This window comes from Bufo gargarizans, chromosome 4, assembly GCF_014858855.1.
Source record: "Bufo gargarizans isolate SCDJY-AF-19 chromosome 4, ASM1485885v1, whole genome shotgun sequence".
NCBI lineage: Eukaryota > Metazoa > Chordata > Amphibia > Anura > Bufonidae > Bufo > Bufo gargarizans.
Window position 1 is genome coordinate 277,112,581 of NC_058083.1, and position 24,267 is coordinate 277,136,847.

The 24,267-nt window shown below is 41.2% G+C and overlaps 1 protein-coding gene across 1 annotated transcript in view; it reads right to left on the reverse strand.

Annotated features, from left to right (window-relative positions):
• Window positions 1–24,267, reverse strand: part of MDN1 (midasin AAA ATPase 1) — a 281,392-nt gene that overhangs the window by 89,636 nt on the left and 167,489 nt on the right. The window contains exons 47-55 of the mRNA XM_044289668.1: window positions 18,075–18,223; window positions 10,943–11,139; window positions 8,886–9,106; window positions 7,785–7,898; window positions 6,672–6,804; window positions 5,569–5,675; window positions 4,446–4,579; window positions 1,188–1,348; window positions 328–445 (exon numbers count right to left, since the gene is read on the reverse strand). Of these exons, the coding sequence (XP_044145603.1) occupies window positions 328–445; window positions 1,188–1,348; window positions 4,446–4,579; window positions 5,569–5,675; window positions 6,672–6,804; window positions 7,785–7,898; window positions 8,886–9,106; window positions 10,943–11,139; window positions 18,075–18,223 (1,334 nt within the window). The remainder of the gene's footprint in view (window positions 1–327; window positions 446–1,187; window positions 1,349–4,445; window positions 4,580–5,568; window positions 5,676–6,671; window positions 6,805–7,784; window positions 7,899–8,885; window positions 9,107–10,942; window positions 11,140–18,074; window positions 18,224–24,267) is intronic.

Genomic DNA, 24,267 nt, shown 5'->3' on the forward strand with positions numbered 1-24,267 from the left:
CACACAGAACAAAAATGGATGCAACGCATACATTGTCATCAATGAAAAACTGACTTTTTTTCCCCCATGGATAAAAAAATGAATATGGACATGTGAATAAGGCCTCACCAGGGCTGAATAATATTCTACCCTATTGTTTGAGATTGTATCCATTTTACAGTCACGATATATTACAATACAAAAGATGGAAAGCTAGAAAATGCCTAATAATGCACAACATTTTATACATGCAAATTATCCTCAGTAAATACTATGGAGGGTATTGATACTTTACGTGGATATATGTAACACTAAATGGTAACAATGTCATGGACTGAATATAAATACCTTGAATGGTAGCGGTCTAACAAGAACTTTTTGCAATAACTTTATGCTAGCAGGTGATTGAGAAGATGATAGACACTCCTGAATAGTCACAGATAAGGACTGGACTTCCTCGGAAAGTCTAGAAAGAAAATTAATTTGACATGGCAACATGGTTAACTTGTGCATGAAAAGTAGCAGCATGGACAATAGCAAACTTTAGTAGTTACCCTCTCCAGGTGGTACATGTACTAACAAAACTGACACAAAGGCTGAAAGTTATAATGAAGACTTGTAGAAGCTACTAAACCTATGATAAAGAAGGAACAGACTCTCTTAGGCTACTTTCACACTAGCGTTGTTTAAATCCAGCGTTCAATTCCAACACTGGAACTGCCCACCGGATTACATTTGAATCCTGATCAGGATTTTGATCACAATGTAAAAATGCATTGGCAAAAACGGATCCGCCATTTATGGACTATCTTTTTTTTCCCATTTTTCGGGTTTAACATGCAAAAGCCGGATCCGGTTTGACTGAACACACGGCGCATGATCCGGCGTTAATGCAAGTCAATGGGAAAAAGGCCTGATCCGGCGTTCAGTCAAAGTGTTCAGGCTTTTTGGCCGGAGGTAAAAATACTGCATGCTACGGTTTTCTGAAAAGCCTGATCAGTCAAAAAGACTGAAATGAAGACATCCTGATGCATCCTGAACGGATTACTCTCCATTCAGAATGCATTAGGATAAAACTTATCAGTTCTATTCCGGATTTGAGCCCCTAGGACGGAACTCAGTGCTGGAAAAGACAAACGCTAGTGTGAAAGTACCCTTAATCAAAGAAAATGAAATAGGTCCTTTAAAACAATTGTTCTAACACTAACCTGTGAAGTTCATGTCCGAGCAAGATTTCTGAAATCTGTTTTACGGAATGCTTCGCAACCCAGTTCCAGTGAAGAGTTAGCACAGCTAGATCACCATGCTTTAAGCCAACATTTTCAGACACCAGCCTGAATCTATCGCGCCACCTCAGGCAGGAGAAAACCTACAAAGCAGGAATCAGCAAGTACGTTATACTTGAGAAAAGAAGAAAACTAAGCAATTCCTTAAATTGAAAGTTCTTTGCCTGTGTTTTATATTTTTTGTCCCCAACTTTAGGGTAAGCACAGACACGGCAATGCCAAAATTGATGCAGATTTGAGGTGCAGATTCCGTACCACAAATCCACGTCAATAAGCAGTACAATAATATTTCAATTAATTGCACATAGCTACTTGCATATAGAGAAAGATCTGACGCTCTGGTCAAGCTGGGTGAGGAGAAGACTGAATGGAAGAGGGAATCTGCTGACAAGTTCTCTTTAAAACGGAACCAGTCACCATAAAAATACAATAAAACTAACAGGCAGTGTGTTATAGAGCTAGAGAAGTGTAGCAGATTGATGTATAGTTTTATGGGAAATGATCCAGTAAAACTTGTATTTTATTCATTTAAATTCCTGCTCATTTTTGGCTTTAAATTCAGGGAGGAGGTCTTCCCTCTATGACTCTGCATTCAGATAGCTGTCAATCACTGATAGGACCGTCTCGTTGACTTCAAAGCCCAGAATGAAAACGGATATCACTTTAATACAGTTTGTATAGAATATTTTCTCACAAAAATATATAATCAACCTGCTCAGCTTCTCTTGCTCTTTAACAGGCTGGCTCAAAAACCATGTTCAACCTGACAGGTTGCCTTTAAAGGGTTTCTGTCAGCAGGAAAATGAGTATTAACCTGTCTGACATTAGCGGTATAGTTATGTTCAGCTGACATTAGTACATTAGTGCCACCCCACAGCGTGCCGCCGTTTGAGGAAAAAAAAACAAAAAACAAACAAACATGCAAATGATCCTCTTTGGGGGGTTCTCCTGCTCCTAGAGGCTCCGTTCTCCCACCTCTGGCCGCGCCTTGCTACACTTCTTGATTGACAGGGCCAGGCAGCGTTGGTCTCCGCTTGCCGACCCTGTCTCTTGCGAAAATCTCGCGTCTGCGCCGAATACTGAACGGGGCGGCGCAGGTGCCAGATTTCCAAAAGGAGACCGGGCTGGCAAGCGGAGACCAACGCTGCCTGGCCTGGCCAATCAAGTGTAACAAGGCGCAGCCAGAATGGGGGGAGAACGGAGCCTCTAGGAGCAGGAGCAAACCCCCCCCCCCCCCCTCCTGCACCTAGAGGACCATTTGCAGAATATAAAAGTTCTTTTTTTCTCAATAACAGCAGCACGAAGTGAGGTGGCACTAATATAGTTATGTTCAGCTGACATTACTACATCACTAATGTCAGCCAGGTTAATACCTATTTTTATGCTGACAAACCCTTTAAAGAGGATCTGACACCATACTATGATACCCCCTGCTAATACCACTGCTGTAAAGCTGGAAGAGCTCTGCTTCTGAAGATGTAATTCCTTTCGTAAAACTCCCCAACTAACTTCCACTGCGATACTGTAATCATCCCCCCCTTGCGTCCTGATGATTCCTCCTAATGATGTGCATAAGCTGCCGATTATAAATATTCAAGACATGGGGCAGAGCGAAGGGATGAAGTTGTGGTTTACTCACGATTGATGTGTACAACTCAGAACCTTTTCTACCAAGTGTGGGGGAATGCAAGCGAGTTTGATTAATAGAAAACTATTTAAAATCAGTGTCACACTGTGCATTACTTCTAGCTGTTTTATAGGGGTTACAGGTGGTGACAGATTCTTTAACAATGCAATGATCAGATACAATTCAGCCACATGATCAACGTATGGTCTGAACTTGTTTCACTATAAAAAGTGAACTGAACACAGTTTACACGGTGCCGGAGTGCATCACTGCAAAACCACACGTGTTTGAAATGGTTTTGTGAAGCAGTTTTTGGTAGCACAGTTAAAAAAATAAAAAACACATCGCAACACCCTGGCAAAAGCAGGCGGTTTTGTCATGCTACTCATGTAAATCCAGCCAAGTAAAGACTAAATGACAGTGGCATCTAATTATACTCCTATGACTGTCATCAAAGCGGTTTACTATTGTACAATGACAAATGTTGTAAAGCTGCAATTTTAAAATAACCTGGACATTTTCATAAACTAGGGAAAAAACAAAAAAACTGTAAAGTGTTAACGATTAGAACAGTTAGAAAAAAAAATACAGGACTAGCATCCAACTGGATCAGTTTTTAAACAATGTTCTTAAAGGGGTTCTCCAGGAATTAAGAAAATTAAAAAGTTCAAATATTATCTTATTATAAATATATTCCCAATGATTTAGCTATAACGGCTCATTTTGCACAGGAAGCAATCATTTGGAGACATAAAATGGCCGCCATCGTATTAGAACACACAAGGATAAGTTACTTCAGAAGACTGAGCTAAAGAGCTGCCTCATCCTCCTCTACGCTCTACTTGTCAGGGATTATGATCCTGAATATAGCTGATAAAATCTTCAGCTGAATCTCTGTAGGAATAGAGCTCATGAGGAGACATAATACCTGACAAGTAGAGCAGAGAATAGAATGAGACAGCTCTTTAGCTCAGTCTTCTGAAGTAACTTGTCCCCCTGTGTGATTAGGACAGGTTTTGTGTGTACTAGCAGGATGGTGACTATTTTACTTCCACTAATGATTGCTCCCCAGACAAAACAAGTCATTATAACTAATGAAAGGTATTTGGGAATAAATTAATATTTAAGTATTTTCATTTTCTTAGTTCCCAGAGAACCACTTTAAAGAGGACCCGTCAGCTCCTGACATTTCTGTACTAATTATTGCATCTGTTCATAGAACTCAGCGTTGTACTGTTCCTCTTTCATTCCACTCACTAGTCAATAGTCCTAGAAATTAAAGGAGTTATCCAATTTCACAAACGGACCCCCATGTTCCAGGCCCCTCAAAGGGAAGATACTTGCCCTGCAACCTGCGCCGCACCTGGTCCTTGCACCGCCACTGCTTCTTCTCCCTGTACACGGATGAAAACATCCGGTGTCGGAGGGGAGCAGCCAATGGCAGGCGGGGACGAGCCTCCCTAGCATCACCCGAGATGCTAGGGAGGCTCGACCCAGTCTTCAAGTTCTCTTTACAAATAAACACTACAATGCACATATAAATTATATCTTACCTTATTAGTCGTTTCATCTGTCAATGGAGAAAAGCTAGACTCAAGGTATTCATACACAAGCATGTCCCAGAGGTCAAAAAAGGCAGCAAGATGGGCTACCACTGGATGAGGAAGGTCCTGATGGACAGCTGGATCTAATCACAAAGGTCAATAAAAATATAATAGTCTCTTTTCATGAGGTTGTAGCATTCAGTGTCAGACTGGGGTTCATTAAACTCATCAGAGGAGGGCCCACACTCCATATATAGAGAACATATGCACATTTAATTGCGTTATATAATTAACATCATTATACATACAGTACTATATGACCTATGAAATACGTGGACATCCCTCCACTGAACTCCATATTACATAATACAGTTCTGGTGTTAGACTCCAGAGAAAGCCTGGAATAAAAACTTCCCACTGTAAGTGTACTGCTAATAGCAGAACATTTGTGAATCAGATCATCATCAGATGTATTATCAGTTTCACAATTGGCCAGCCAGGGAGAAGGAGACTGCCACTGAGAAAAGCTGATGTCTCCTCCTCCCTATACCGATGCTCTGCATTAACATATATGGTGCCAAAATTATAGCAGGATAGCCTAGGAGTGGTGTAAAAAAAAAAGAAGAAGACATTTCTGCAGCTTCAGTGGAGGGCACTCTCCAAATGAGTGTTTATGAGCTGTCATGAATTCAGAGTTATAAGGGTTCATACACACGACCTTGTTGTTTTTTTTTTATTACAGATCGGATATGGACCCATTTACTTTAACGGGGCCAAAAAATGATGTGGACAGCATACTGTGTGCTGTCTGCATCCTCATGTCCATTCCATGGCCCCTTGAAAAAAAACAAAAATTAGAACATGTCCTATTCTTGTCAGTTTTGCAGCAAGGATAGGACAGTTGTGAAGGAGTGGGGGAAAAAAAACAAAAAACTGGCTGCAGGCTCTCTGCCGGTATCCGTGTTTTGTGGATCCACAGTTTGCAGCCATGTGCATGAGCCCTATACATTCGCTGTCAAAGCAGCAAGAGTCAATTGAGGTTTTTCATTTTGAGAAGCTGAATAGATTGTTACACAGATCATGCAGAAAACCAAAATTTTTAGATTTGGATAGCAAAAAAAAATAAAAATACCTTTGTGAAATTCAACAGCAATTTTGAAAGCACTTTGTCTTTTTGGCTTCCTGGACACATGTGTCTCGATGAAAGATTGCTTTTGTCGGTTGATTAGAAGAATTGACCTGTCAAGAAAACATGTAATACGTTACATAATTTTTGTAATTTTAAACCCTCACTCTATCATACTACAGCTTACCTCCTAGCTTAACAGGAACTCCCACTTCCTGGGAAAAGTCATGAAATAATAAGAGAACCAAAATATAAAAACTCTTTATATCATTTGAAAAACCTTAAACATTTATCTCCAATTGTGATATAAAATATCTGTTCCTTTAAGAGCTGCAGCACTAAAGAATGTTCTCAAAGAGGACAGCTAGTGTGCAGCATGTGTACACAGGGGACAACTCTGCTGCTGCCCGGCATTAGTTCCTGCTGGATACTGGTTTATTAAAGGGGATGCCTTATCTGGGACCTTGGTGGCATATCGCTAGGATATGCCAATGTCAGACATGTGTGGGTTCTAGGGGAAAGACCACCCACCTACCACCAAAGTGAATGAGAGCTCACTAAAAAAAGCATGGCCAACCTCTATTCACTTCTATGGGAGTTCAGAAAATAGTCAAGCATTTTAGGGACCATGATCTAACAAACCAATACAGATAAGGTATAAACAATTATGGGAAATGGTTTCTTTTTTTTTAAAAGCTTTTCCAGAGTGCTACTAGGCTCTTGCTGATAGCAGATGTGGATTACTTTCCACTGAAACAGAGGGATACCACTTTATGATCTACTGGTAATTTGAAAATCTACCACAGCTGTCTATTTCTAACATGTTTAGGTAAGACAACAAAAGCATGTTATCCCCATTCACAAAAGCGGTAAATTCCAAAACCGACTGAATTAAAAAGCTGCAAATAAAAACACTACAATAATTATAACGCCGCGGTGCTTTGGAAGAGAGGTGCCCTGTTAGGTATACTAGTATTGATGGGCAGTGTTGGTTTTAGTTCTACTTTACATTAGCTTTGTGTGTTTATTATTGAATAAAGCAGACATGTAAGGAGGGGTGACAGGTCCAAGAGCCTGACAAATGCTATGCAGCACATAATAAATCTTACCTGTTTACTATACTATCCAGCTGGGTAAATATTTCCATATCTGGTTCAATGCCAGTATCGAATGTGAGGGAATGCTTCATAATGTCCAATAATTGCATATTCCAGCGAGGATCAAGTGGGACACTATTGTCTCCTACATTATAAAGAAAAACATTAATATGTTCCATGTACAAATAGAGAATTAAGCCAACATAACCATAAAAAAAAAAAAAAAACTTATATAAAAATTATAGAAAACAAAGATTCACATTAATTTAACCACAAATTAACTTAAAAGGTCATTCAGGAGATGACTGAGTAGAGACCATCAGACAACCAGTCTGACTTATTTGTTAGTGAACACCTTTCTGCAGCTGCAAAACATTTTTTTATATAAACATAATAGCACAAAATATCTAAAATCTATAGGCGCTGGCCACAGGATTTTTGCTGCATTCAAGAGCCATAACTATTTTTCAGTGATGTGGTCATTCTGGTTATTGTTGACCAATGTGTTTTTTAAGATGATTATATGGCACTTACTAATCTAGTCTTTAGTGAAATTCCCCACCCCCATACTGATAGGTATTCACAGGAAGCGAAAAAAGCAAATATATAAATCTATAAATTCAGGTTTTACTGAATTATTTCCCACAAAACTCTATATCAATCTATTCAGCTCCTCCTGCTCTTTAATATGCGGCCTGCAGATTGCACTGAATTTTTTGGTGACAGATCCTCTTAAAATCAGAAAAAATAAAATAATTAGAATTTAAAAGGTCAATATAACTGAAATATTCCAGCTGACACAGAAGCTGGCTACTACGGTCAAAGATTCAACAGCAAAACAGTAATGCAAGTGGTGAGTCCAGGCTGTGAAAACAATTCATACAAAAGGGAGTTTTGCCAAAACATTATAAAGTACCCCATCCCTTTTCAAACCTAAGAACAGGCGGGCAGTACAATTTTCTCAGTGGACAGTGACCATGTACTATCTGTGAGGCAACCTCTGCACGGGTGCACTAAATTCAGCACTGTAAGGACAATGGATATACAGGACCCCACCCAGGGTTTTAGGACCATTCATAGAACTTTATTTTGGCAATGTGTTAAAAGCCATGACAAAATTCTTACCTAATCTTGAAGTGTAGAAGAGTTTCATAGCACTATTCATTTCTTCAGACAGTGGACTAGAGTAGAACAGATTCAAAGCATGCGCCCCAGCATCAATCACCATACGTATATGATCTGTTCATAAGAAAAAGACGGCAATTGGAGTAACAGAAACTGTCTAGCAAGCAGGTTGTATGCTGTTTACACAATTCCCATAGCAGTGAATAGGAGCAGTAAGAGCAATGAAAGGCTTGGATAGAAATAACTCTTTAAATATTTTAAAGTTATTTATATTAACCATTAATATTACCATTACCATAGTGCTCAGTTTAAATACATGTTAGCAACTTGTGAATACGTCCGATTTAGGCATCATGCACACGGCCGTGCCATTTTTTGCAGTCCACAAAAACCGGATGCCGCCCGTGTTGCCTTCCGCAATTTACGGAACGGGCGCCAGCAATATAAATGCCTATTTGGACAAGAATAGGACAGGTTACATTTTTTTAGCGGGGCCGCAGAACGGAGCCACGGATGCGGACAGCACACTGAGTGCTGTCCGCATCTTTTGCGGCCCCATTGAAGTGAATGGGTCCGCATCCGAGCCGCTGTTTGCGGACCCAAAACAATGGTCGTGTGCATGAGGCCTTAGTTGCATGTTTTTGGAAAGAGATTAAAGGTCAGTTTACACTGGCAGAGCATTGGGTGGATAATCGCTAACGAGCATTTGTAGGAAAGCGTTTATTAGCGATTATCTGCCGCTGTAAAGGTGTTGCCGATTACCCAGCGAAATGCTCATTTATTGGGTAATAGAACTGATTGTGAGGTCATCTAAATAGTTTGCCGCAGTAGATCGTGCCATCTAAACAGCACTCTGCTGCCGGCAAACAATAATTCTGTACGTGGACGAGCGATGGAATTAGTGATTGATCCTCCCCAAACTGTGGAGGAGATTGCTGCATGTAAATGCAGAGGTCACCTCCATGGACGCACAGGTGCTTGCTGGAAAGGAATGCTTCTTTCCCGACAATCGTCTGCTATATATAGCAATGTAATTGGGCCTTAAATTAAGACCACAACAACTGAAGGATTTCAATGTAGGAAGGCACTTCAGTAACGCACCCAGTTCAGATGGCAACTGTTTTGATAAATGGCAAAGCCAGCGCATCCTTAGTATCCAATCGAATGAACTTGCTTTCTCAATGATCAGCTGGACAGAATTCTGAATGACGGAAGAGTCATCCATCCAAACATCTTCCATTTCCAAAGCATTAAAATTGAGATTGTCTGTACTATTTGACTTTGCCATCAACTGAAGATCTTGCATTGCGAGTGGAATTTTTCTGTAATGAATGGAATAAAAAAAAATTAAGATGAATTATGTTGGGTATGGTGGAAAGAAACACTAAAAGAGCATGCCCGTTTTCCTGAAACACAAATTATAGAGTAAGAAAAACAGAGTTCCTGCACAGAAATCTGATTCAAATAACATGCCTACAGTTTAGTTAGTTAGTCAGACTATGTAGGGACAAGGGAATGGTACACCACTGTTGTCAATATAGTTAAACTGCTTGGAGGAATAATGAGGAATGCAGAGTTATGAAATATGCTAGATAAAAATATAAAATGTTTTTCAATAGACAAAAGGGCTACTTGCATCTTCGTAAAACTATATATATATTTTTTGGGTAAAAGAAGCAATGAAAAAAATTAGCAAATCCGATATTTTGCAACTTTTTTCTGTTACGCCACTTGCCACATTAGAAAAATATATTTATAATTTAATAGTACGGGCATTTTCAGACATGGTGATGCCCATGTTTATATTTTTGTATTCTAAGGAAAGGAGTGGGATATAATTAATTTTTTTACTTTTTTGTAGCCCCTCTAGGAGGCTACAATGTCCACTAGTTTTCTATTCGCATTTATCTAGCACATAGTTCTAATTAATAAATTCAATATTGGTCGCAAAATCAGTGCCCAGTATTTTTGTTCTTTATACTGTCATTTGCTGAATGGATTGGGTGAATCCATTTCACTTTGATCTTAGCCGACCCATTGCGTCACATTACACCTATATTGCGCTATAAAGAGAGATAGATATATATATATATATATATATATATAGAGATATATATATATAGATATATATTAGGGCTGCACGATATGGGAATTTTGTGCGATTGCGTTTAGGACGGTAAAAATTGCAATAACGATATGCGATGCGATATTTTAAGGGAATTGTGCTAGAGGTCTATTTGCTTGGATTTTCCCATATGAGCCGCTGACGCGGCTGGGTATGATGCGCTGTTATGGGGGATCTGCGGAGGACGCGCTGTTATGGGGCATCTGCGGAGGACGCGCTGTTATGGGGGAATCTGCGGAGGACGCGCTGTTATGGGGGATCTGCGGAGGACGCGCTGTTATGGGGGATCTGCGGAGGACGCGCTGTTATGGGGGATCTGCGGAGGACGCGCTGTTATGGGGGATCTGCGGAGGACGCGCTGTTATGGGGGATCTGCGGAGGACGCGCTGTTATGGGGTGGATCTGCGGAGGACGCGCTGTTATGGGGTGGATCTGCGGAGGACGCGCTGTTATGGGGTGGATCTGCGGAGGACGCACTGTTATGGGGTGGATCTGTGGATGGCACTGTTATGGGGTGGATCTGTGGATGGCACTGTTATGGGGTGGATCTGTGGATGGCACTGTTATGGGGTGGATCTGTGGATGGCACTGTTATGGGGTGGATCTGTGGATGGCACTGTTATAGGGGATGTGTGCTATGACACATAGGGCCATGAGGGGGGCCAGCACAAGACGCACATATAGCATCTTATGCTGGTCCCCCTCATGGCCCTATGTGTCCTAAACCGCGCACATAGCTGGCTTTGTGTGTAAAGTATTTTACTACTGTGTAAAACAAGCTCTCTCCTACTGATAACATGGCCAGCCTCTGTACTCACTTTCACAGTACTATGAAAGCACTGCAGCGAGTGGCAGCAAGCAGCCGGCGCGACTGACGTCACTTAGTAACGCTCCTCTTACTTAATTTTGCAAGATATATCGTGCAGCCCCAATATATATATATACATATATATCTCATATAAAAAGGGGATTTAAACAATAGGTCATTTTCTGATGACACGTTTCCTTTAAGTTTTGCTACATCTGGCATTACCTGGTTTTCTTCAAACAATGTCTGTTCAGGATATAAGAAAGAACTTGTCCATCTCTCAGAATGGTCGATAAAATAGAGTCCTCAGCAGAAAGGACGGCATCAGGAACTTTATCAGGCCACAATCCAATAGATAACAAACAGCCTCCTTGTGTGGGTTTGAGAGTGCACGTCTGACTTTGAATAATGTCCTGCACTTTCTGAAAAAAAGAAAATCATCCAGTGTATATAGAGACAAACTGAACACGGTTATGCATCAGTGGTTACAGAATTATTATTTAGGAATGCGGAAACTATCCTGATGGAAGTGATGACGAACATATTAAGTTACCTTCCAAAAAAGAAGGCAAAGTTAATGTAATTATGACAAGGTGATAAATTATTTCACTATTTGGCTGTTCTACTATTCGGTTTTGCACAGAAAAAGATTTGATATAGAACTGCACAGATTTGATCACGAAATGGACTTTATTCATACTTGTGACCAGACCTCCCAAGCTGTGCAGCCAGGGACTATCACACAGTAACCATAGGACTCAATTTTCTCCACACAGCAGACAATAGGCTCACAGTTCAGAGAGACTGGAGCTGCACAATCTTCTTCGACATAGACTAACTAGTGTTCATTGTCGGGATGGAGGCCCTGGGGGTCTAGCACTGCTTGCACTCCTTGGTTGTTTTACAGTGGGCCACCATTCTTTTAAACAAGTGTATGCAAAGCAATTCCTTAATATATACCGCACTGACATTTATATAAATTGACCACTCCAATATCCTAGATAAACGAAAAAGGAGTCCTCACATCTACCACCAGCCTGAAAATGCTATTTGTGAACTCAACCTACGGTAATAAAAGTAGTAGCAATGCGCCTGTTGATGGACTGTGGGCTACAACAGGCTACAGTTTGGTTTAGTGCAAGACGAGAAACACATACGTATTTAAAGGGTTTCTTGACTTTTTATGGAAAACAACTACATAATGTATTGTATTTGTTGAACTAGAAGGCAGAAAATAAGGAAATTATTATTTTTTGCAGTTTTAGGGCACTTTCCACACATTTTTCCTGGCATTTTTTCTGCAGCTGAGTTTTTGCTCAATTTTGGGATTTAAAAAAGTCAGTTCAACATGTTTGAAGGTCCACGGGAAGTATAAAAACGCTGGTGATTTTATTAGGTGCCAATATTCGTCTTTTTTATAAAAAAAAACCAAACAAACAAAAAAAAACACAGCATGCTTGAGCTTTTCTTGTGTTCCCAGGCATTTTGACACCTTCTCTAAAATGAATAGGCAAGAAAGAAAATGCTAGTATAAAGACACAGGGAGGGACATTTATGAATACTAGAGTTCCCATACGCCAGGGGAAGCAGGAGTACGATGTGCCTAATTGAAGGGGTTATCCGGGTTCAGAGCTGGACCCGGACATACACAATTTCACCCAGGCAGCACCCCTCATGTTAGCATCGGAGCATCTCATGCTCCGATGCACTCCCTTGCCCTGCGCTAGTTCGCGCAGGGAAGGGATCTTTTGTTTACGGAGCATTCACATATTTACATGACTGTTTTTCTTCCGTGTCCGTTCCACAATTTTTGCGGACAATGCATGGACCCATTCATTTCTTTGGGTCCACAAAAGAATACTCCTTGTCTACTAATAAATTTATGACGGGAGATAAGATAAGAAGCAGCTGGTGAGACCTATTCAATTAGGTATTTATTAATGAAGTTAAATATATAATATGTATGTATTCATTTAATGAAAAATTGCGGAATGCCTTTCATTGTCATCCGTGTGCTGTCCGTTCGGTGTTTCGGTTCCTTTTATTTTAAAACATGTCCTATACTTAATATAAATAAGTGGTGAAGAAGATGCACAGGAATGTTGATCCTCCAAAAAGGGTGCTCACAGTCCCACAGTGTCACCCCACTGTTGAATGGAACAAAGAAATATGAATGGGATCACTTACTTTAATTAGTAAATATTTTAATTATTGGTATAAAAACAAAATATTAGACACGTAAAATTGAGTATAAACTATACATATAAAATGTGTTAGTCGAGGGCATTAAACATCAGTAGTTTGAACGAATGGTGTTCAAATAGCAGTAATATAGAGGAAGGACAAAGTGCATTAGTTACAGTGGAGACTATATTGATTTGACAGCCTGTAAAGAATGATAATAGTATCTATTGCCTCCGCAGTGTTGGTGTATCCACCTAAGAAAAATAAGGAAAATAAGGAGACTATGTTGCTATATAGCATGCACAGTGTTTGTGTATCCACCTGTGGAGAATAAATGAACAGTTTGTAGCATGCACAATACTCGATGTATCAAAAGAGGGGGGATTTAAAGTGCCGCCAGTATGGTCCTTCAGTTGGATATTCGTTAGGTGTAAATCGACCGTACACTATGCCGTTAGTGATCAATAGTTTTTTGCAATTTGCGAACGGGCTATCAAACAGCAAATACACACCATGTACCTGATCTAGCGGCGTCCCGCTAGCTGTCAGGATTTGGATTAAGGTACTGTGTCGACTTTGGCTGGACTACTATACCGGCTTTACAAATGTGAACAGTCTTACCGGTACGGTGGATCTCCGGTCTTGTGTGCGGATGGTTTTTTCTGTCCAGGAGAGGCTCGCTCAGGTGCCTCCTTTCGATTTGGGAGGTATCGTTTTTCCAGCGCTAGATGTTTGCTCCACGTGGGTTCGTTTGTGTGCGCATAGACGCTGTGTTACCTTCACCTTTCAAGCTAAAGCTTCTCGCTTGATTTCCGCAATATCCTTTACTTGATCCGATGATGTGGTGCACTCACATAGGTTCGGGGGTCTGACCAGACGCGTTTCAGGGTTGGGGTATCCCCTTCCTCAGTGACCACTGAGGAAGGGGATACCCCAACCCCGAAACGCGTCTGGTCAGACCCCCGAACCTATGTGAGTGCACCACATCATCGGATCAAGTAAAGGATATTGCGGAAATCAAGCGAGAAGCTTTAGCTTGAAAGGTAAAGGTAAGGCTACTTTCACACTAGCGTTCGATCGGATCCGTTCTGAACGGATCCGATCATAATAATGCAGACGGAGGCTCCGTTCAGAACGGATCCGTCTGCATTATTTTAGCATATAACAGCTAAGTGTGAAAATAGCCTCGTACGGATCCGTCCAGACTTTCAATGTAAAGTCAATGGGGGACGGATCCGCTTGAAGATTGAGCCATATTGTGGCATCTTCAAACGGATCCGTCCCCATTGACTTACATTGTAAGTCTGGACGGATCCGCACGCCTCCGCACGGCCAGGCGGACACCCGAACGCTGCAAGCAGCGTTCAGCTGTCCGCCTGTCCGTGCGGAGGCGAGCGGAGCGGAGGCTGAACGCCGCCAGACTGATGCAGTCTGAGCGGATCCGCTCCATTCAGACTGCATCAGGGCTGGACGGCTGCGTTCGGGTCCGCTCGTGAGCCCCTTCAAACGGAGCTCACGAGCGGACCGACGAACGCTAGTGTGAAAGTAGCCTAACACAGCGTCTATGCGCACACAAACGAACCCACGTGGAGCAAACATCTAGCGCTGGAAAAACGATACCTCCCAAATCGAAAGGAGGCACCTGAGCGAGCCTCTCCTGGACAGAAAAAACCAACGGCACACAAGACCGGAGATCCACCGTACCGGTAAGACTGTTCACATTTGTAAAGCCGGTATAGTAGTCCAGCCAAAGTCGACACAGTACCTTAATCCAAATCCTGACAGCTAGCGGGACGCCGCTAGATCAGGTACATGGTTGTGTATTTGCTGTTTGTTTGGCATAGTGTACGGTCGATTTACACCTAACGAATATCCAACTGAAGGACCATACTGGCGGCACTTTAAATCCCCCCTCTTTTGATACATCGAGGATTGTGCATGCTACAAACTGTTCATTTATTCTCCACAGGTGGATACACAAACACTGTGCATGCTATATAGCAACATAGTCTCCTTATTTTCCTTATTTTTCTTAGGTGGATACACCAACACTGCGGAGGCAATAGATACTATTACCATTCTTTACAGGCTGTTAAATCAATATAGTCTCCACTGTAACTAATGCACTTTGTCCTTCCTCTATATTACTGCTATTTGAACACCATTCGTTCAAACTACTGATGTTTAATGCCCTCGACTAACACATTTTATATTTTATATGTATAGTTTATACTCAATTTTACGTGTCTAATATTTTGTTTTTATACCAATAATTAAAATATGTCCTATACTTGGCCGCAAATTGCGGTCCGTGGCCCCATAGAAAGTCATTGGGTCCGTAAAAAAACGGATAGCACACGGAAATGCATCCGTATGTCATCCGTGTTTTGCGGACCCCTGGACTGAAAACAGTCTAGAAAACCCCATTTCAGTTTTTTGCGGACCGTGAAAAACAGATGACACACGGAAGCACCACGTCCGTATTATACGGACTTAAGGAACGGAAAGATAACTGAAGACATACGGAACACACAGATCCGTGATTTGCGGACCGCAAAACCAACACGGTCGTGTGACTGCTCCCTTACAATAACACCCTGCTGGGCGGAGGCTTCCGCCCAGCAGTGTGTTCGGCGATGTCACCAGCTCTGAGGGGGGTGCTTTAGCACTGCCCTAGCCGTTTTACTGTATAGGACAGTGCTAAAGCCCACCCATCAGTGCTGGTGACATCAGCGGGCTTGTTTCAAGTCCTTCCCATTTAAGATATGGTCTAGCAAAGATCCTAGATCCCTGTTATTTGTCTTAATAGTCTTACCAAAGTCATATGTGTGAAAATAGTCCAGGATGGGGCGGAAGGATACAGTTATCTCTTCTAAGTTATATCCTTGAATGGATTTGCCCATTTGCCCATCTGCCAAGGTTAGAATGGGGCGGAATGTATTTAGCATTCTATATTGATGTCTAGAATTAGACATGCCCATCCAGATATCATGAGGTTTTCTCTGAACATAAGTAATATATATAAACTTATGTTCCTATTTTGATATCCTAACCTAATAATAGCTTTGTTATACTGTGACAAGTTATTTCCACTCGCATGTATTGTTAAGCTTGTAAAGCTTTATATCAATGCTGAATATATTCATTTGCATGTATCATTGTGTTTATTTACTTATATAGGTTTATAATCTTGTAACCAATAAATGTGCATATCTTTATAATAACTGTGTATTATTGCATAATGCAGAACTACATTTTTATCATTAACGTCATCTCACGTCAAAAATAACTTATTATCTGAGGAAATAGTCGGACTCAGATATAAATTGTATCGATTAGTTTGTCTACAATTCACCAGGTCATGACTTCAAGAATTTATGACAAATTTAATACATTTTTTTTTTCATGATTAGCTATTTTATGACCATAAATTAATAATTCTTAATTGAATTATTACCGCCCGACAGGCTGCCTGGGTGAAAATGGAGGCATGTCCGGGTTCAGCTCTGAACCCGAACAACCCCTTTAAAAGGAAGAGGTCTGTTAATAAATTAGTTGCATCTCTGCCCCTCTGTGCAAAGGAAACTATGGCAGTTAGTCCCCATTCACACATCCGCAATTTCGGTCCGCATTTTGCGGAACGGACTTGCGGCCCCATTCATTTCTATGGGGCAGCACGATGTGCTGCCCGGATCCGGAATTTCGGACCTGCACTTCCGGGTCCGCAATCCCGTTCCCGAATTTTTTTTAACATGTCCTATTCTAATAGGCATATTCTATGTTTTGCGGATCCGCAAAACACGTTAAGGACATGTGAATGGAGCCTAAGGATTGGAAATAACTAATTCCACTTTCTGGCATATGATACAGAACACCTGATGGCCTGCGCTAAGCCCTGCAATCTTTACTCACATCACAAAAGTGGTGAGGTTACAAAGTAGCAAATATAGCATGCACCATAATTTGCTACTTTATGCATATTGTGGCATAAAGGTTTAGTAAATGTCACCCACTGTGAGCAAAAAACAAACGACCCAAAAAAAAAATACTACAAACAAAATGCAGATGCCAACACAAAAGCATTTTTGGTAACTTGGCATTTTAGTTAAAGGGGTTCTGCAGTTTGTTTAAACTGATGATCTATCCTCTGGATAGATCATCGGCTTCTGATCGGCTGGGGTCCAACACTGTTTACCACTGGCCCAGTGACGTCACGACAAGTATCATGTAACATCACCACTTTTCTGATGTGGCGAGTATAGATTGCAGGGCTTAGCGCAGGCCATCAGGTGTACTGTATCATATGCCAGAAAGTGGAATTAGTTATTTCCAACCCTAAGGCTCCATTCACATGTCCGTAACGTGTTTTGCGCATCCGCAAAACATAGAATATGCCTATTAGAATAGGACATGTTCAATTTTTTTCGGGAACGGCTAAGCTCCATTGAAGTGAACAGACCTTAGCCCCGCTCAGGCCAGTTGATACTGGTCGTGACGTCACTGGGCCAGCGGTAAACAGTGAGAAGGCCACGGCGCTCCTGGAGCGCCGCTGCCTTCTTAAACAACTGATTGGCGGGGGTGCCGGGTGTTGGACCCCCGCCGATCAGAAGCTGATGATCTATCCAGAGGATAGATCATCAGTTTAAACAAACTGCAGAACCCCTTTAATTAGATGGCTATTTTTGGGTCACTTTTTTTTTTACATGAAGCTCTAAACAACATGATTCAAACAGTTTAGAAAACGGCATAAAAACTTTACAAAAAAAATAATAAATACAGTAGGTGGCATCTTGTCATTTTTTTTCTTACACACAGCAAATGTGTGTGTAGGTTAGGGTTTGCTATACTGCAGTAGTCAACTGGTGGCAACACATCTTACAATGAAAATCAGCCGACATTTACACAAGTATTTGGCGATTTCAAGCCAAGAGGACACACAGTTGGAGTGCAGTTCTAGACTAACTCAAAATTATATAGCACATGTAAACTGCAAAATGGTGTTTGAGGTTCAAAGATGGGCACATATCCTGGCTTGCTGGGTAGCACTGTGTTGTTCTGTAAGCCAAAGTTATGAGAAGAACTAAGTTAACTTGGCACCAAAGTTTAGTATTTTTTTTAATGCAAACCGAAACTACAAAGTGTACTAAAATTAACACTTACTGACAGAACTTACCCGCTGAACCACAGCTGTGGGCTGCGAGTGAACAAACACTTCTCCACAGGCCTTCTGGAAAGCTTGTTCTAGGTCAACTCCTCTTTGAAGCTGCTGGGATATCAGAACTGCAGCATGAAGTAAATAAGAAAGAGAACTGCATGGAGAACCTAAACGTGATTGCAAGAAAAAGAAAATGCTAGTCACACACTATAGTAGTATATTAATAATATATAAAAGCTATAGTATTTTCAGGTTTGAGAATCAACTTAAAAATAGGATTTTTGGTGCTAACCTGTAAAATCCTTTATGTGCCAAGTTATAACCCCAGGTACCTTATGCGCCAAGTTCATTGGGGGGCACATAAGTCCAAGGGTATAGCAGCTGCCACGAGGACTCTACACTAAGCTGAAGTGTGTTAACCCCGCCTCTCATCTATACCCCTCCTGCAGACACTGAGCTCATCAGTTTGTACAAAAGCAGTAAAAGCAGCCAGGAAAAACAGAAAACAATACTAAGAAAGAGCTAGAGATGGAAGAGCCAGTAATGTACTTACGGGGTGGGAGCTGTGTCGTCCAATGAACTCAGCCAGAAAAGGATTTTACAGGTAAGAAAAATAAAAAATAAATAAAATAAACTATCCTATTTCTTCATTTTTATCACGGGCACAGAAGACCATGGGATGTTCTACAGCAGTACCATGGGGAGGAACCAAAAGACCGCAATAAAACTACGGCTGGCGATAAGGTCCCACACGGAAATGCAGGAGAAGGAAGAGCACATAACAGGAAGGCCAACCAGAGAGAGAGAGAGCATAAAATACACTGTGTCAGAGGCTGGGCATAGAGGATTTAGATTTTTTTCAAACTCCCCAATTTACTAATTCTTTTGAAAATTGACTGGTTCAGGACCCATTCTCCCTGTGACTTCAGATGAAGACTGTGAAAATCTGTCTAGATATTTTCTGTCCCCTTGATATGAACAGTTGAGATTGAAACTCTCGCACTTTGTACGTCACTGCTGATTTACGTAAGATACTACCGTCCTGTTGTCTGTCATAATTCTTATATGACTGCTTACAACTGGAAGAGCTTCCAACATAGCACATTTTACTGCTGAAAGATCCTTCAGATTAGAAGACCCCTCTTTAATGCTGCCTAGCCAAAGACCCTGAAAAGACATTATGAACATGGGCAGCCTATCCCCAGGTACTTGTATCTGTGATCAGACACACTAAATCTGCTATTTTCCAAGGAACTCCTAGAACTAGGTTTTCCTTCCTTAGCCACCAAGCTAGGTTCTGGAGGGTTTCTGACGGAATATTCACATTTGATTACAGAGGCCACTCGCTCCCTTCCCAGGAAAAAAAATAAAAAATCTCCCATAGGATAGCTCTAGAATGCAACCGAGCTTATGTCCCCACCAGAATGCATGCTATCAAGAATCCCAATACCATCATTCCCTTTCTCAAAGATGTCACAGGATTTTTTTTTTTTTTTATAGACCTATAAACCGCTATTAACCCTGAAAATTTTCTCCTTGGGCAAAGAACATTTCTGGATCACCGAGTGTAGAATTAGTCGCAAAAATGTCTGGATCTGTGAAGGGTCTGGTCTTTATTTTTCTCAATTCAAAATCCAACCCATTTTCTCCAGGATTTGAGATACTTAGGCCTCTTTCACACTTGCGTTGTCCGGATCCGGCGTGTACTCCACTTGCCAGAATTACACGCCGGATCCGGAAAACGCAAGTGAACTGAAAGCATTTAAAGACGGATCCGTCTTCAAAATGCTTTCAGTGTTACTATGGCAGCCAGGACGCTATTAAAGTCCTGGTTGCCATAGTAGTAGTGGGGAGCGGTATACTTACCGTCCGTGCGGCTCCCGGGGCGCTCCAGAATGACGTCCGAGCGCCCCATGCGCATGGATGACGTGCCATGCGATCACGTCACCCATGCGCCTGGGGCGCCCTGACGTCACTCTGGAGCGCCCCGGGAGCCGCACGGACGGTAAGTATACTGCTCCCCCGCTCCCCACTACACTTTACCATGGCTGCCAGGACTTTAGCGTCCCGGCAGCCATGGTAACATTCAGAAAAAGCTAAACGTCGGATCCGGCAATGCGCCGAAACGACGTTTAGCTTAAGGCCGGATCCGGATCAATGCCTTTCAATGGGCATTAATTCCGGATCTGGCCTTGCGGCAAGTGTTCAGGATTTTTGGCCGGAGCAAAAAGCGCAGCATGCTGCGGTATTTTCTCCGGCCAAAAAACGGTCCTGAACTAAAGACATCCTGATGCATCCTGAACGGATTTCTCTCCATTCAGAATGCATTAGGATAAAACTGATCAGGATTCTTCCGGCATAGAGCCCCGGCGACGGAACTCTATGCCGGAAGAAAAGAACGCTTGTGAAAGAGCCCTTAGTCTACTGCATCCAGACAACCCCTTTCTGAATTTGCTACTCACAGAAAATTGTCTAAATAAGGAATGAATAGTATATCTCTCTTCCCCCCCTTATGTGGGCCACCATTTGCGCCACAATTTTTGTAAAGATCCCTGGGGCCATGGAAAGGTTGAAAGGAAAGTCCTGAAATTGCAGATGTACACATTTTTTTACCTCCACTGCCACCCTCAAAACATTTTGGTGTTAATGATTTATGGATATATGGTAATAAGCATCTTTGAGGTCGAAAATGCCATGAAGCGAAGGGGGAAAAAAAAAAGTAGACTTATTGCTGACATTGTCTGCATCTGCAATTTTTTTTTTTTTATTGAAATTTTATACACACATATATATATATATATATATATATATATATATATATACACATACATACACACACACATACATATATACATACACTTTTTTTTTTTTTATCTATAATTGTCCTGAAGAAACCATCCGGTTTCTTTACCAAAAACGGAAGAACACAAACCTTCCCCTTCTCTTAGAACTGGGACCTAACACCTGTTTACCTATTAGCTTTGACACCTCTTCCACAGCTGATATCCCTTGTCCTGAAGGTTGAATTTATTTTATCACATATCTTGGAGGAGGAAGAACCTGAAATTCCAGTTTTAGGCCTTGTTCTATAATATCCAAAATCAATGAACTGTTTGATATTAGAAAATGACTTCTGGCATCATTGTTGCTTAGATTTATTTTTGTATCCAAATAACTGAAGAAAAAACCTCTTCCTCCTCCCTTTTTTGGTGCCTTGAATATGCATCTTCTCTATCTCTTCTGTGCCTCTCTCTATACCTCCTAAAGGGCCGAAAGTAACAACTGAATTTAGCACAAGAAGGATTAAAAGACTGAAAACCTAGGAATCTCTATCTGCTGCATTTTCTAATAGTTCATCTAAGGCTGGACCAAAAAGATATTCCCCTTGATACGGGACTCCACATAGAGTTTGGTGAAGCCAAAGATCTAGCTGCTAACCTTACTGAACCTGCAGGTGCGTCAGTCAAAAATATCTGCTGCTTTCCTAATAGGGAAACTGGCTAAAATTTCCTCCCTGGGACATTTTTACTCTGGTTTTCTAACTCTGATAGCCAAACAATAAGGGATTTGGCAGTACAAGTAGAGGCAACCCATGGAAAAAAAAGTTGCTGCTTTTTTATCAAAGGGATCTTTAAGGATCCCCATGTCCTCAAAGGGCAAGGCCATTTTCCTAGAGACTTCAAATATTGCTGTCAATCCTAGGGGCCTTATTCCAAGTAACACAATCTTCCTCACTAAAGGGATATTTAAGACTTTTTTTTAGATGAAAACCTCAGTTTTTTTTCCATTCCTTCTTAATCATGGGTAATACATTTTTATGCACAGGAAAGGCTTTGTGGTGTCTGGATTCTAAACCACGAAACATGATGTCTTGCAATGATCTGGATTCTTTGGTTTCTTCAATACCTATAGTTGACCTGATTGTTTTCAACAGCTTATTTTTATCGTCGATAGGGAAGCATAGACTTCCCCACTCCTTATCACCAGAAGGAGGAGAAAATATTACTAAAGAACGTATGTCCTCCATTACCTCATCTTCCAAATATGATGAAATCTGACAGTCTTTAAGCACTTACAACTCAATTTTTTTTTCTTTTCAGGGAACTGTTAACCGCAGATTTTACCAGGGCCCGTAGACACTTAAGAAGGGGACTCCTCTGTCACTGTTTTGTCTATGCATAGATGACAACTTATTTTCATAATCAAAGGGTAAAGAGCATTTACCGTATATACTCGAGTATAAGACGAGTTTTTTGGCACATTTTTGTGCTCAAAAAGCCCCCTCATCTTATATTCGAGTCTAGGTCTTGATTGCGAAAATTCGCAAAAAATAAATAAAAATTTGCATGAACTGGTATTTTCCCAAAAATCTAATATTCGCTTTAGTTGGTTTTTGTACTGTTAAAGTTATTGTTGATACCATATTGTTTTTCTTTGAAATAAATATTCAAAAACCTTTAACCTACTGATGCCTCAATTAATGTAATTTTATTGGTACGGTATCTATTTTTATTTTTGAAATTTACCAGTAGCTGCTGCATTTCCCACCCTAGTCTTATACTCGAGAGAATAATTTTTCCCATTTTTTGGGGGTAAAATTAGAGGCCTCGGCTTATACTCGAGTATATACGGTACTTATTTTTCATCTCCGTGACAGCATTCTTGGATTTAGGCCTCATGCACACGACCGTATGTATTTTGCGGTCCACAAAAAATACGGATGGCGTATGTGTGCATCAGTTATTGCGGAAAGGAACAGCTGGCCCCTAATTCAACAGTACTATCCTTGTCAGTTATGCGGACAATAATAGGACATGTTCTATTTTTTTGCGGAAAGAAAATACGGACATACGGAAACGGAATGCACACGGAACTTCCTTTTTTTTTTTTTTTGCAGACCCATTGAAATGAATGCTTCTGTATACGGTCCGCAAGAAAAACGGAATGGACATGGAACCCACCCCCCCTTTAAAAGGTACCATGGCTGGAGAAGATGCCAGTCCTCCTTTCTTTTCTGCGTCTCTGCTCACCCATCCAGCTGTTAAAGATGTGTGAATTTTATTCTATATTTCGTATCTCTAGGACTGTAATGAGTTAACTTTTTCTTCTTCAAGTGCCTCCCACCCCCTCTTTGTTTCAAGACTGGAGAAGAGAGGGGGGGGGGGGGGGGCAGGCAAAGGGCTGTGCTGTGAGAAGTGTCCGTTTTCTCACCTTTGTACAGGTGTCCCAAGGGAGTCATATAGACTGTGGAGGAATGCATAAGCCAATCATATGGGTTGATGATATATACCTATTATTCACTGCCTATAGAGAAGCACCTCCTTGAAGTGTCACATATGACATATGCAGTATTATTGTTAGGATAAATGCCATTACAAAATGGCGACGATAACCAGATGTTTACATTAGTTCACATTCCAAAGTAGTGCCCAGAATCCAGGGTGCTATCTCCTCTCTCAATCTCTTCTTCCTTTTGAGCCAATGAAATAATGCCTGGGCCTCAGAAAGTACTGCTCTTTTCTGAAGATATATATACCACTTACTCTGTGTAATAAAAGTTAGAGATTGCTTTGACCAACTTCTGTGTCAGTGTCAAGTCTCTCAACCACGCGTGGATATTAACCCCTTGGGGGTACATTGCTTTGGAGCACCAGAGTGCATGTAAAAATTAATTAGATATACCACCTTTACTGGTTTATGTACATGGTATGTAATTACACCCAAATATAGCAGAAAAATATTGTAAACTAGGATTCAATAAAACATAACTTTTACTAGGTCATTTAAAATAGTATATCGCACTCGGTGAGAGACGACATTAACAACACTAACAACAATAATCTCTACTGTATCAATTCATATATTATTAAAGATATTAATATTAAAATGAAATGAAAAAAGGGTGGATCTCACCTAGTCTGGGTGGGGTCCACGACCATGGAGGATGGTCCTGGCGGTGGTGTTACCTTTGGCCGGTGTGACCGGATGCTGATGTGGTAATTGGCACGGTATTAACTCCTGAAACTCCCTATTATGGCTTTCCTGCCTGTCTAAGGGTCAAGGGGCTGTTCTTATAGCCTGCCTACCACAATGGAGCACCCGCCCCGACAGGGGCGACCCCACACCGAACCTTTCCCTCAGTATGTGTCTCAAGTTCTATCAAGCCCTAACTACAACGCCCTACATGCCATGTTTCTGTCTTTTCCAGACA